This window comes from Erpetoichthys calabaricus, chromosome 10 (genome assembly GCF_900747795.2).
Source record: "Erpetoichthys calabaricus chromosome 10, fErpCal1.3, whole genome shotgun sequence".
Lineage (NCBI taxonomy): Eukaryota > Metazoa > Chordata > Cladistia > Polypteriformes > Polypteridae > Erpetoichthys > Erpetoichthys calabaricus.
In genome coordinates, this window is record NC_041403.2 from 119446907 (window position 1) to 119459699 (window position 12793).

The 12793-nt window shown below is 39.7% G+C and overlaps 1 protein-coding gene across 3 annotated transcripts in view; it reads right to left on the reverse strand.

Annotated features, from left to right (window-relative positions):
• Positions 1–12793, reverse strand: part of cstf1 (cleavage stimulation factor, 3' pre-RNA, subunit 1) — a 50502-nt gene that overhangs the window by 2125 nt on the left and 35584 nt on the right. For all 3 annotated transcript variants that reach the window (XM_028811823.2, XM_028811824.2, XM_028811822.2), the window contains exon 5: positions 10507–10897. In XM_028811823.2, coding sequence (XP_028667656.1) covers positions 10507–10897 — 391 coding nt within the window. The remainder of the gene's footprint in view (positions 1–10506; positions 10898–12793) is intronic.

Here is a 12793-nt window from a genome sequence, read left to right on the forward strand (position 1 = left end):
TCAGACCACATTTGAAAGTCCGGATCACATATTTCAGCTCTAATTGCAATGTGCTTGCTATTTTAGTATACGTTATTAAGTCCAGACCAATATATATATATATATATATATATATATATATATATACATATATATATATATATATATATATACACACACACATACACTGCATCCGGAAAGTATTCACAGCGCATCACTTTTTCCACATTTTGTTATGTTACAGCCTTATTCCAAAATGGATTAAATTCATTTTTTTCCTCAGAATTCTACACACAACACTCCATAATGACAACGTGAAAAAGTTTGAGGTTTTTGCAAATTTATTAAAAATAAAAAAATTGAGAAAGCACATGTACATAAGTATTCACAGCCTTTGCCATGAAGCTCAAAATTGAGCTCAGGTGCATCCTGTTTCCCCTGATCATCCTTGAGATGTCTCTGCAGCTTAACTGGAGTCCACCTATGGTAAATTCAGTTGATTGGACATGATTTGGAAAGGCACACACCTGTCTATATAAGGTCCCACAGTTGACAGTTCATGTCAGAGCACAAACCAAGCATAAAGTCAAAGGAATTGTCTGTAGACCCCTGAGACAGGATTGTCTTGAGGCACAAATCTGGAGAAGGTTACAGAAAAATTTCTGCTGCTTTGACACAGTGGCCTCCATCATCCGTAAGTGGAAGAAGTTTGAAACCACCAGGACTCTTCCTAGAGCTGGCCGGCCATCTAAACTGAGCGATCGGGGGGAAAAGGGCCATAGTCAGGGAAGTGACCAAGAACCCGATGGTCACTCTGTCAGAGCTCCAGAGGTCCTCTGTGGTGAGAGGAGAACCTTCCAGAAGGACAACCATCTCTGCAGCAATCCACCAATCAGGCCTGTATGGTAGAGTGGCCAGACGGAAGCCACTCCTTAGTAAAAGGCACATGGCAGCCCGCCTGGAGTTTGCCAAAAGGCACCTGAAGGACTCAGACCATGAGAAGGAAAATTCTCTGGTCTGATGAGACAAAGATTGAACTTTTTGGTGTGAATGCCAGGCATCATGTTTGGAGGAAACCAGGCACCGCTCATCACTGGGCCAATACCATCCCTACAGTGAAGCATGGTGATAGCAGCATCATGCTGTGGGGATGTTTTTCAGTGGCAGGAACTGGGAGACTAGTCAGGATAAAGGGAAAGATGACTGCAGCAATGTACAGAGACATCCTGGATGAAAACCTGCTCCAGAGCGCTCTTGACCTCAGACTGGGGCGACGGTTCATCTTTCAGCAGGACAACGACCCTAAGCACACAGCCAAGATATCAAAGGAGTGGCTTCAGGACAACTCTGGCACTGGATGCCTTGACTGTGAAGAAAGGTATCATGAAATCTGAAGACTACCAAAAGATATTGGGGCGCAATGTAGGGCCCAGTGTCAAATCAGAAAACTGGGTCAGCATCAGAGGTCATGGGTATTCCAGCAGGAAATGACCCCAAACATACCTCTAAAAGCACCCAGAAATGGTTGAAGACAAAGTGCTAGAGAGTTCTGAAGTGGCCAGCAATGAGTTCATATCCAAATCCGACTGAACACTTATGGAGAGATCTCAAAATTGCTGTTGGGAGAAGGCGCCCTTTAAATCTGAGAGACCTTGAGCAGTTTGCAAAAGAAGAGTGGTCGGAAATTCCAGTTGAGAGGTGTAACAAGTTTGTTGATGGTTATAGGAAGCGCTTCATTTCAGTTATTTTTCCAAAGGGTGTGCAACCAAATATTAAGTTGAGGGTGCCAATAATTTTGTCCAGACCAGTTTTTGAGTTTTGTGTGAAATGATGTCAGATTTGGCTTTTTTTCTCTGTTTTTTGTGTTGTTCCAATGCACATAAAGGAAATAAACGTGTATACCAAAACATTTGTAATTGCAACAATTTTCTGGGAAAATTCCAGGGGTGCCAATAATTCCGGTCATGACTGTATGTATGTGTGTGTATATATATATATATATATATATATATATATATATATATATACAGTATATATACACTAGTCATGTAGCCCGTTACAATAATGGGCGCTAGAACAGTAGTGCATAAACATTAGTAGGAACAGTCTATATTAAATGGCAAGGGACTTTGACCTCATTCTTTTTGTTGGTCATATTTTTCTTTGTCTTTCAGCCTTTCTTTTGTTGATGTTTAGTTGCTGTGCTGACCGTTCTTCGTGGGCTGCCACCGTGTATTATCTTTAATTTTCTGTGACGGTAATACTGTCTTGTACGCCCGTAATATACCTTTAATTTTTTCTGGCGGTAATACAGGCGTGCGCGTCGGTAATATGCCTTTAATCTCTTCTGACAGTTATACTGGCTTGTATGTGGCTCTAATATGCGTCACTGTATTGTGTACCTTTAATTTCCTCTCGCAGTAATACTGGTTTGTATTTCCGTAAAACGCCTATAACTTTCTCTGACAGTAATATCGCGCATCACACCGCACCCCGCGCATGTGCACTTCACCAGAAGACACACACACACGGACACCTGGACGCACAAAGGGATTTTACTTAAGAGGATATATACACACACACACAATACTGTGCAAAAGTTTTAGGCAGGTATGAAAAAATGCTGTAAACAAAGAATGCTTTCAAAAATGGAAGTGTTAATCATTTATTTTCATCAATCAACAAAATGCAGTGAATGAACAAAAGAGAAATCTAAATAGATAGATAGATAGATAGATAGATAGATACTTTATTAATCCCAAGGGGAAATTCACATACTCTAGCAGCAGCATACCGATACAAAAAAAAAATTAAACAGTAATAAAAATGTAGGTAAAAGAAAGTGATAGGAGTGATCACTAAAAAATAATAAAGAGAAAAATAAAAGGTAGAAAAATGAAGTCGTACACGGAGCTGCTGAAAAGGCTGCCATCTAAATCAAATCAATATTTGGTGTGACCACCCATTGCATTCAAAACAGCATCAATTCTTCTAGTTACACTTGCACACAGTTTTTGAAGGAACTCGGCTGGTAGGTTGTTCCAAACATCTTGGAGAACTAACGACTGATCTTCTGTGGATGTAGGCTTTCTCACATCCTTCTGTCTCTTCATGTAATCCTAGACACACTTGATGATGTTGACATCAGGGCTCTGTGGGGGCCATACCATCACTTCCAGGACTTCTTGTTCTTCTTTACGCTGAAGATAGTTCTTAATGACTTTGGCTGTATGTTTGGGGTCGTTGTCCTGCTGCAGAAAAAAATTGGGGCCAATCATACTTATCCATCATGCAGTACCATCAGGGAGGCGTATCTGCCTGTATTTCTCAGCATTGAGAACACCATTAATCCTGACCAAATATCCAACTCCATTTGCAGAAATGCAGCCCCAAACGTTGAAGGTACCTCCACCATGCTTCACTGTTGCCTGCAGACACTCATTTTTGTACCGCTCTCCAGCCCTTCGACGAACAAACTGCCTTCTGCTACAGCCAAATATTTCAAATTTTGACTCATCAGTCCAGAGCACCTGCGGCCATTTTTCTGCACCCCAGTTCCTATGTTTTCGTGCATACTTGAGTCACTTGGCCTTGTTTCCACATCGGAGGTATGGCTTTTTGGCTGCAACTCTTCCATGAAGACCACTTCTAGCCAGACTTCTCCGGACAGTAGATGGGTGTACCTGGGTCCCACTGGTTTCTGCCAGTTCTGAGCTGATGGCACTGCTGGACATGTTCCGATTTCGAAGGGTAATAAGCTTGATGTGTCTTCATCTGCTGCACTAAGTTTCTTTGGCCGACCACTGCGTTTACGATCCTCAACGTTGCCCGTTTCTTTGTGCTTCTTCAAAAGAGCTTGAACAGCACATCTTGAAACCCCAGTCTGCTTTGAAATCTTTGTCTGGGAGAGACTTTGCTGATGCAGTATAACTACCTTGTGTCTTGTTGCTGTGCTCAATCTTGCCATGACATGAAACTGTCTTCCACAACCTCACCTTGGTAGCAGAGTTTGGCTGTTGCCGGTTTGAAGGCAAAAGGTAGTAACACCAAATATTGATTTGATTTAGATTTTTCTTTTGTTCACTCACTTTGCATTTTGTAAATTGATAACAATAAACAATCATTATTTATATTTCTGAAAGCATTCTTTGTATACAGCATTTTTTCACACCTGCCTAAAACTTTTTTATATATATTGTCACAGGAAGCTGGGGGTCAGACACAGCCAGGACACTTGGAAGGACCAGGAGGTGGCTTATACATCCACCAGGCCACGAGGGGGCAACCGCCCAGGATGTTGAGGGGACCACGGGAAAGGAGCAAAGAGGCTCAAGCCCATTGGGGCCCGTGGCCACCGCCGGGGGCGCTCTGAGCGTCATGGAGCCTGGGAAACATGCACTTCCGCCACACCTGGGAAGGTGGAGGAAGATCCTTCCAGCAACGCCCAGAGTGCTTCCGGGTGCAAGATCAGCACTTCCGCCACACCAGGAAGTGCTGCCGGAAGGACGTCATCAAACACCTGGAGCACATCTGGGTGGAGATAAAAGGGGCCGCCTCCTTGCAATCAGGGAGCTAGAGTCGGGTGTGGGAGCAGGATGAAGCTCCCATGAGGAGAGGAAAGGCGGCCCACAGACATCAGAGAAGGGGGGAGTGTTAAGGCTCGTGTTGGGAACACTGTGTGTGCGTGTGTAATTTGGACTTGTTGGACCAATCCTAATAAACAAGTGTGTTTTATGACCAGTTGGTGTCTGGGCTGAACCTCTCACAATAAATTATATATATATATACAGTGGTGTGAAAAACTATTTGCCCCCTTCCTGATTTCTTATTCTTTTGCATGTTTGTCACACAAAATGTTTCTGATCATCAAACACATTTAACCATTAGTCAAATATAACACAAGTAAACACAAAATGCAGTTTGTAAATGGTGGTTTTTATTATTTAGGGAGAAAAAAAATCCAAACCTACATGGCCCTGTGTGAAAAAGTAATTGCCCCCTGAACCTAATAACTGGTTGGGCCACCCTTAGCAGCAATAACTGCAATCAAGCGTTTGCGATAACTTGCAATGAGTCTTTTACAGCGCTCTGGAGGAATTTTGGCCCACTCATCTTTGCAAAATTGTTGTAATTCAGCTTTATTTGCGGGTTTTCTAGCATGAACCGCCTTTTTAAGGTCATGCCATAGCATCTCAATTGGATTCAGGTCAGGACTTTGACTAGGCCACTCCAAAGTCTTCATTTTGTTTTTCTTCAGCCATTCAGAGGTGGATTTGCTGGTGTGTTTTGGGTCATTGTCCTGTTGCAGCACCCAAGATCGCTTCAGCTTGAGTTGACGAACAGATGGCCGGACATTCTCCTTCAGGATTTTTTGGTAGACAGTAGAATTCATGGTTCCATCTATCACAGCAAGCCTTCCAGGTCCTGAAGCAGCAAAACAACCCAGACCATCACACTACCACCACCATATTTTACTGTTGGTATGATGTTCTTTTTCTGAAATGCTGTGTTCCTTTTACGCCAAATGTAACGGGACATTTGCCTTCCAAAAAGTTCAACTTTCTTTTGACTCATCAGTCCACAAGGTATTTTCCCCAAAAGTCTTGGCAATCATTGAGATGTTTCTTAGCAAAATTGAGACGAGCCCTAATGTTCTTTTTGCTTAACAGTGGTTTGCGTCTTGGAAATCTGCCATGCAGGCCGTTTTTGCCCAGTCTCTTTCTTATGGTGGAGTCGTGAACACTGACCTTAATTGAGGCAAGTGAGGCCTGCAGTTCTTTAGACGTTGTCCTGGGGTCTTTTGTGACCTCTCGGATGAGTCGTCTCTGCGCTCTTGGGTTTCTTTTGGTCTGCCGGCCGCTCCTGGGAAGGTTCACCACTGTTCCATGTTTTTGCCATTTGTGGATAATGGCTCTCACTGTGGTTCACTGGAGTCCCAAAGCTTTAGAAATGGCTTTATAACCTTTACCAGACTGATAGATCTCAATTACTTCTGTTCTCATTTGTTCCTGAATTTCTTTGGATCTTGGCATGATGTCTAGCTTTTGAGGTGCTTTTGGTCTACTTCTCTGTGTCAGGCAGCTCCTATTTATGTGATTTCTTGATTGAAACAGGTGTGGCAGTAATCAGGCCTGGGGGTGGCTATGGAAATTGAACTCAGGGGTGATACACCACAGTTAGGTTATTTTTTAACAAGGGGGCAATTACTTTTTCACACAGGGCCATGTAGGTTTGGATTTTTTTTCTCCCTAAATAATAAACACCATCATTTAAAAACTGCATTTTGTGTTTACTTGTGTTATATTTAACTAATGGTTAAATGTGTTTGATGATCAGAAACATTTTGTGTGACAAACATCCATCCATCCATCCATTTTCCAACCCGCTGAATCCGAACACAGGGTCACGGGGGTCTGCTGGAGCCAATCCCAGCCAACACAGGGCACAAGGCAGGGAACCAATCCCAGGCAGGGTGCCAACCCACCGCAGGACACACATAAACACACCCACACACCAAGCACACACTAGGGCCAATTTAGAATCGCCAATCCACCTAACCTGCATGTCTTTGGACTGTGGGAGGAAACCGGAGCGCCCGGAGGAAACCCACGCAGACACGGGGAGAACATGCAAACTCCACGCAGGGAGGACCCGGGAAGTGAACCCGGGTCCCCAGATCTCCCAATCGCGAGGCAGCAGCGCTACCCACTGCGCCACCGTGCCGCCCGTGTGACAAACATGCAAAAGAATAAGAAATCAGGAAGGGGGCAAATAGTTTTTCACACCACTGTATATATATATATATATATATATATATATATATATATACACACACACACACACAGACACACACACACATAAACTATCACAATGTAAAAGACCATAAACTTGTTCCAAATCATCAAAGCATACATAAGATAAGGAGTACTGAACTCTCATGATCATTCAAGTATCTTTTCAAGTTCAAAAGAGCTGGCCCATTATTCCATAAACTAATTTGGATTTTCTACGGATGCACGGATCAGGTTTCTTAAGAGCCAATATAGATCACCAATATCATGTTACAGGATCGGCTGATTCTGATTTTTTTTTTCCTTTTACCTCTTTAAATACCTTTTATATTAAGCTCCTGCATAACCCGACATGTTCACATTAATGTGTTAACTTTGGAATTTTATAATTAAACTATAGACCACAAGTGTTACCTTTCCATTTTTATTAACATAATTACATTCCAAATTTAACTTTCCAGCAACACATTTCTTTCACTATCTTCAAATTAGAAACTTTGTTAAACAGAACCTGACCAATTTTCCTCATCTCCCACCTTCGTCTATGCTGGAAAAAATATTGCTCAGTTTCAAGGACTCAGACAGCATTTCTGCATTATATTAAATTATTTTACAGTCCCTCCCTTTCAAAGATCCAAGAGGACAATGGGAAAAGGATATCTCACTCAACATATCAGAAAAGGAGTGGAAGGGAGCAATGCAGAGAATTCACTCGAGCTCCATATGCGCAATGCATACAATTATTCAACTCAAAATTATATATCGAGCACATCTGTCTTGCTTAAAACTGTCCAAAATGTTTCCAGGGCAAGATCCAACCTGCGAACACTGCAATCAAGTTCCAGCCTCACTGGGTCACATGTTTTGGGCCTGCACCAAATGAACATCATTCTGGACAAAAAATTTTAAATGCCTATCAGACAGCCTTGGTGTCACAATCCCTCCTAACCCATTAACAGCTGTGTTTGGTGTACTTCTAGAGGGGCTTAAAGTGGAGAAGGACAAACAAACTGTGATTGCCTTTACTACACTATTGGCACACAGACTTATTTTGCTAAGATGGAAGAATCCTAACTCTCCTCTTTTAAGTCCGTCGGTAACTGATGTTTTATACTATTTGAAATTGGAAAAAATCAAATTCTCACTTAGAGGATCTGTGCAGAACTTTTTCAAAACATGGCAGGATCTAATCAATAACATTTTAGAATAAGCTCTTAAAGCACTGAGGAAGTGGATTCTCTTCCCATTTCTTTTTCTTCTCCATTTATCTATATCCGCCTATTAAACTTATCAATTTATTTAATTTTTACTAGCTTTTTAAGTTTTATTCCACTGTCCATGCTCTCTTTCTCAGGAGTGAGCGTTGATTTGTTTTCAATCCTATTTTTTGTAAAAATTGATCTATTTATATGGAATGATGACAATAAAATAAAAAAATAAAATAAAAATGTAATTCAGCAGGCAAATTATTTAGAGATCATAATACTAAAATAAATAAAATTCCCTTAAAATACATATTTTAACTAATAAAATATGTGAGTATTTAACCATAATACATATTGTATTAAATAAAAAAAATGCTTCTCAGCTGTCATTATATTTAATTTCTTCTGTAATATACATATGTGAAACAAACATAAATTAAAAAAAGTATTTTTCACAATTTGCCTAACCAAAAAATAACATTTATTCTCACACATTGATTAAAACTGATATTTTCAGTTAAACTGTTTAAATGTAAGTATATATGCAATTATGGATTATAATCATTTTTATTCCTTAATTACTCTAGAGCTTTTCTGATGTTAAAATATATATTCACTATATTTATACACAATTTTTCCAGTGTACCAGCTAGACATTCCTAATTTTAAGGTGTAATTTTAAATATTGATTACCATTTTAATTATACAGTACTTGTTTCTTACAAAAATGTACACTGTATGACACCTCAAAAAATAATAAACACAATACAAACCTTTCAAAAAGCAACACATCTATCAAATGTTCATAAGACGTTTATCAAGAAGACACAAGGCTAATAAGCTTATTAAGTTTACAAATTAAACAAATTTTGCTGTTAAGCTCATACGCCAATTTCAAATTCTCCTTAATCTCTTCTTCTTTTTCTAATTGAAAATGTAAGCTGCTGTACTCGACACAGGCTTGCTGACCAAACAAACTCAGACAAGCAGTGTCTGTTTTAATTACAGGACAAAATAAAAAGGTCTAAATTCATTAAAGTAGCTTTTCTTGTTGTTCATCTAACTGCACAGGACAACTCCTCTGATTTCTTTTTCTCAGTTTATTATTCAATTTTCTTTAATATAAAGAGTCATACTCCTATCTCCTCTCTCTTTGGTAAAGTCTGCTTTACTGCCCTAGCAAAAGATGTGTACTCGCTTACAGGAGCACTGCAGCTAGCATGCCATAAAGCTCAGAGAAAAAGATATGAAATAAATTTAATGATCAATGATCAAGTCTTTTGTAGTGAAAAATCAACAGTTTTAGATTGTCAGCCAATTAACTGGAGTATCACTAGTATGCACCTATTTAATGTTTTGCTACATGCATCAATATCAGTGGTGTAATTTTATGTTAAAAACTATATTTTAGAAAAAAACAACTGCGTTTCATTAAACAAATTTTACAGAAAAAAATATTTAAAAGTACCATAATACTTCAAGCAACACTGTACACTCTCATTAAACTACAGTAATCCCTCACCTATCGCGGGGGTAACGTTCCAGAGCTCCCCGCGATAGGTGAAAATCCGCGAAGTAGAGACCTATATTTATTTTATTATTTATACATATTTTAAGGCTTTATAAACCCTTCCCACGCTCTTATAAACCTTTCTCACTCTCTTGTTAACCTTTCCCACGCTCTTATAAACACTTCCTATGCTCTTAAACACTTTCTACATTCTTAAACACCTCAGACCAACACTGCACACTGCACGCAGCGATCAGACGTCAATGTGTCTGCACTCGCTTTGTGAAGGGGGGCAGCTGAACTCAAGCTGAGCAGAAATGGACTTTGTGCTGCTTCTGCCAAAATGCCTGCTTGTTGCTCTGTGCGTTCGGAAGGAGGAGGAGGAGGAGGAGTGTGTGTGTGTGTGTGTGAGAGCTGAATGCACCTTCGCTCAAACCCCCCCTCCCCGGAAGCGCAGTACGCTCCTGCCACTTCGCATTGTCAAGGGGGTGGGGACCTGAATGAACGCTAAGAAGTGGACTTTGTGCTGGCTTTGTGCTGCTTGTCGCTCTGCGTGTCAATAATTTAAAAGCCTGTACATCACCAATTTTCCTGTCTCACTGTCTTGTCTTGCGTGAAGTTAAAATGTTTTATAATAGTGAGATGTTACTCATATCCTTAGCCCGACATCCACATATCATATGTGTTAACAAAGTGTGTTTTATAAGTTTACATGTGTTTAAAGCATGTGGGATGGGTATTTTAAGGCATAAACTATAAAAATGTTTATTTATATGGTCTTTCTATATCGCGGATTTTCTCCTGTTGCTGATGGGTCTGGAACATAACTTCCGCGATAGGCGGGCAATCACTTGTATTTAAAAACCCGCGAAGTCGTGAATCCGCGAAAAGTGAACCGCGAAGTAGCGAGGGATTACTGTATTTTAACAGAAAGAGAAAAGTCAAGCAACATGTGATGTACTCTTCATTATTCCCCTACTTTCAGCCCTTGAAAAACACAGAAAAACATAAAATTCCTTACCTGTGTATTTCACTAGAGTGCGCCCGGTGGATATCTCCCAAAGTTTGGCCACTGAATCCTTACCACTAGACAATATGTATTTGGAGTTCTTGGAAAAAATTGCAGAGCAGACCTCTGCTCCATCATGTGCCTTCTCAAATGTGGCAACACATCGATTGGAGACTCCATCCCAGAGCTTGATGCTGCCATCTTTGCTACATGTAACATAACTGTTGGCAGTGGGGTTGTAACTGACGCCACTGATTGTGTCTGTGTGCTGATCACGGGGATTTGAGGAAACATAGCACTGGAAAGTATTCACATCATATAACCGCAGTGTTGGGTGCTGAGTGCCCACCAGTAAAAAGTCACCTGAAGGATGGAAGGAGATTGATCGCAGCATTTCAGCTTCCTAGTTGGAAAGGCAGAGAAAAAAGCAATAAACAACCTAAGAATGACCAGTTTTCTAGTTATAATATTTTAATAAACATTCTACAATTAAAATCTTAAACAACACAGTGTTAGGCATTTAAATATGATGCAATGCTAACATGTGCAGTGCATCATCGTTTGGAATCCAAATGCATTTTGTTATGCAAATACAAATAAAATGTCTACCAAGTACTAAAAGTAAAGTTTTTCTTTTAAACAAACAGTCCACACCTTAAATAGATGAATACTGCTACAAAATGAGTCATATAACATTATACAAAATGTTTAGAAGATAAGAGTAATTTTTTATAGCAATTTATAGTGCTATGTGTCACTTATGGGCATATCTGCATTGTTTTTCACAATCCTTATCCTATGGAGGCACAGCATGCACTTTTTACTTTTCAAAGAAAGTTGCCATTTAATCTAATCGTTAAAAAAAAAAAAGCTAACTTAAATGAGTCACATAAAATAAAAACTAAGGTAAGTCACTAATAATAGGAAATAAATAGAAATGGTCAAAACTTCATGAAACTGAACTGAAAATGAACTGGAAAACAAAAATAGAACAGAAATAATAAAACAAAATGGAGCTATAATAACACTGGCTATTGGGACAGTTACTGTTTTGACTCTGCATGCTGCCCCTAGGAAATGGCTTCTAGTTAAGACTTTAAAATCATCCCTAAGCTTATTTCCTATGCAGGCTTAAACTCTACTTACTTATCTGATCTTATCAATACACACATTCTACAGCACATTATAATCTCAAAATTCCTATCTAATAAAGATTTCATTATTAATAAAATAACACTGTGGAATGGTCTGCCTGCTTCTGTAACAGATGCCATATTTGTCTCAGCAAATAAATTGAGGCTGAAGACTCACTCACTGTCCTTACTCAAGTATGTCATCCTTGGATTACAGCTAAAGGTGCGTTTAAACTAATTTGTGTGTCTGTGTATGTAAATGATATACAGTACTGTGCAAAAGTTTTAGGCAGGTGTGAAAAAATGCTGTAAACAAAGAATGCTTTCAAAAATGTAAGTGTTAATCATTTATTTTTATCAATCAACAAAATGCAGTGAATGAACAAAAGAGAAATCTAAATCAAATCAATATTTGGTGTGACCACCCTTTGCCTTCAAAACAACATCAATTCTTCTAGGTACACTTGCACACAGTTTTTGAAGGAACTCGGCTGGTACGTTGTTCCAAACATCTTAGAGAACTAACCACAGATCTTCTGTGGATGTAAGCTTCCTAACATCCTTCTGTCTCTTAATGTACAGTAATCCCTCCTCCATCGCGGGGGTTGCGTTCCAGAGGCACCCGCGAAATAAGAAAATCCGCGAAGTAGAAACCATATGTTTATATGGTTATTTTTATATTGTCATGCTTGGGTCACAGATTTGCGCAGAAACACAGGAGGTTGTAGAGAGACAGGAACGTTATTCAAACACTGCAAACAAACATTTGTCTCTTTTTCAAAAGTTTAAACTGTGCTCCATGACAAGACAGAGATGACAGTTCGGTGGCGCAGTGGTAGTGCTGCTGCTTTGCAGTAAGGAGACTGTGGAAGATTGTGGGTTCGCTTCCCGGTTCCTCCCTGTGTGGATAGCGCTTTGAGTACTGAGAAAAGCGCTATATAAATGGTAATGAATTATTATTATTACTATTATTATTAAAAGAATGCAAACATATCTTCCTCTTCAAAGGAGCAAACAAATCAATAGGGCTGTTTGCTTTTAAGTATGCGAAGCACCGCGGCACAAAGCTGTTGAAGGCGGCAGCTCACACCCCCTCCGTCATGAGCAGAGAGAGAGAGAGATAGAGAGTGAGAGATAGAGAGAGACAGATAAAAAAATCAATACGT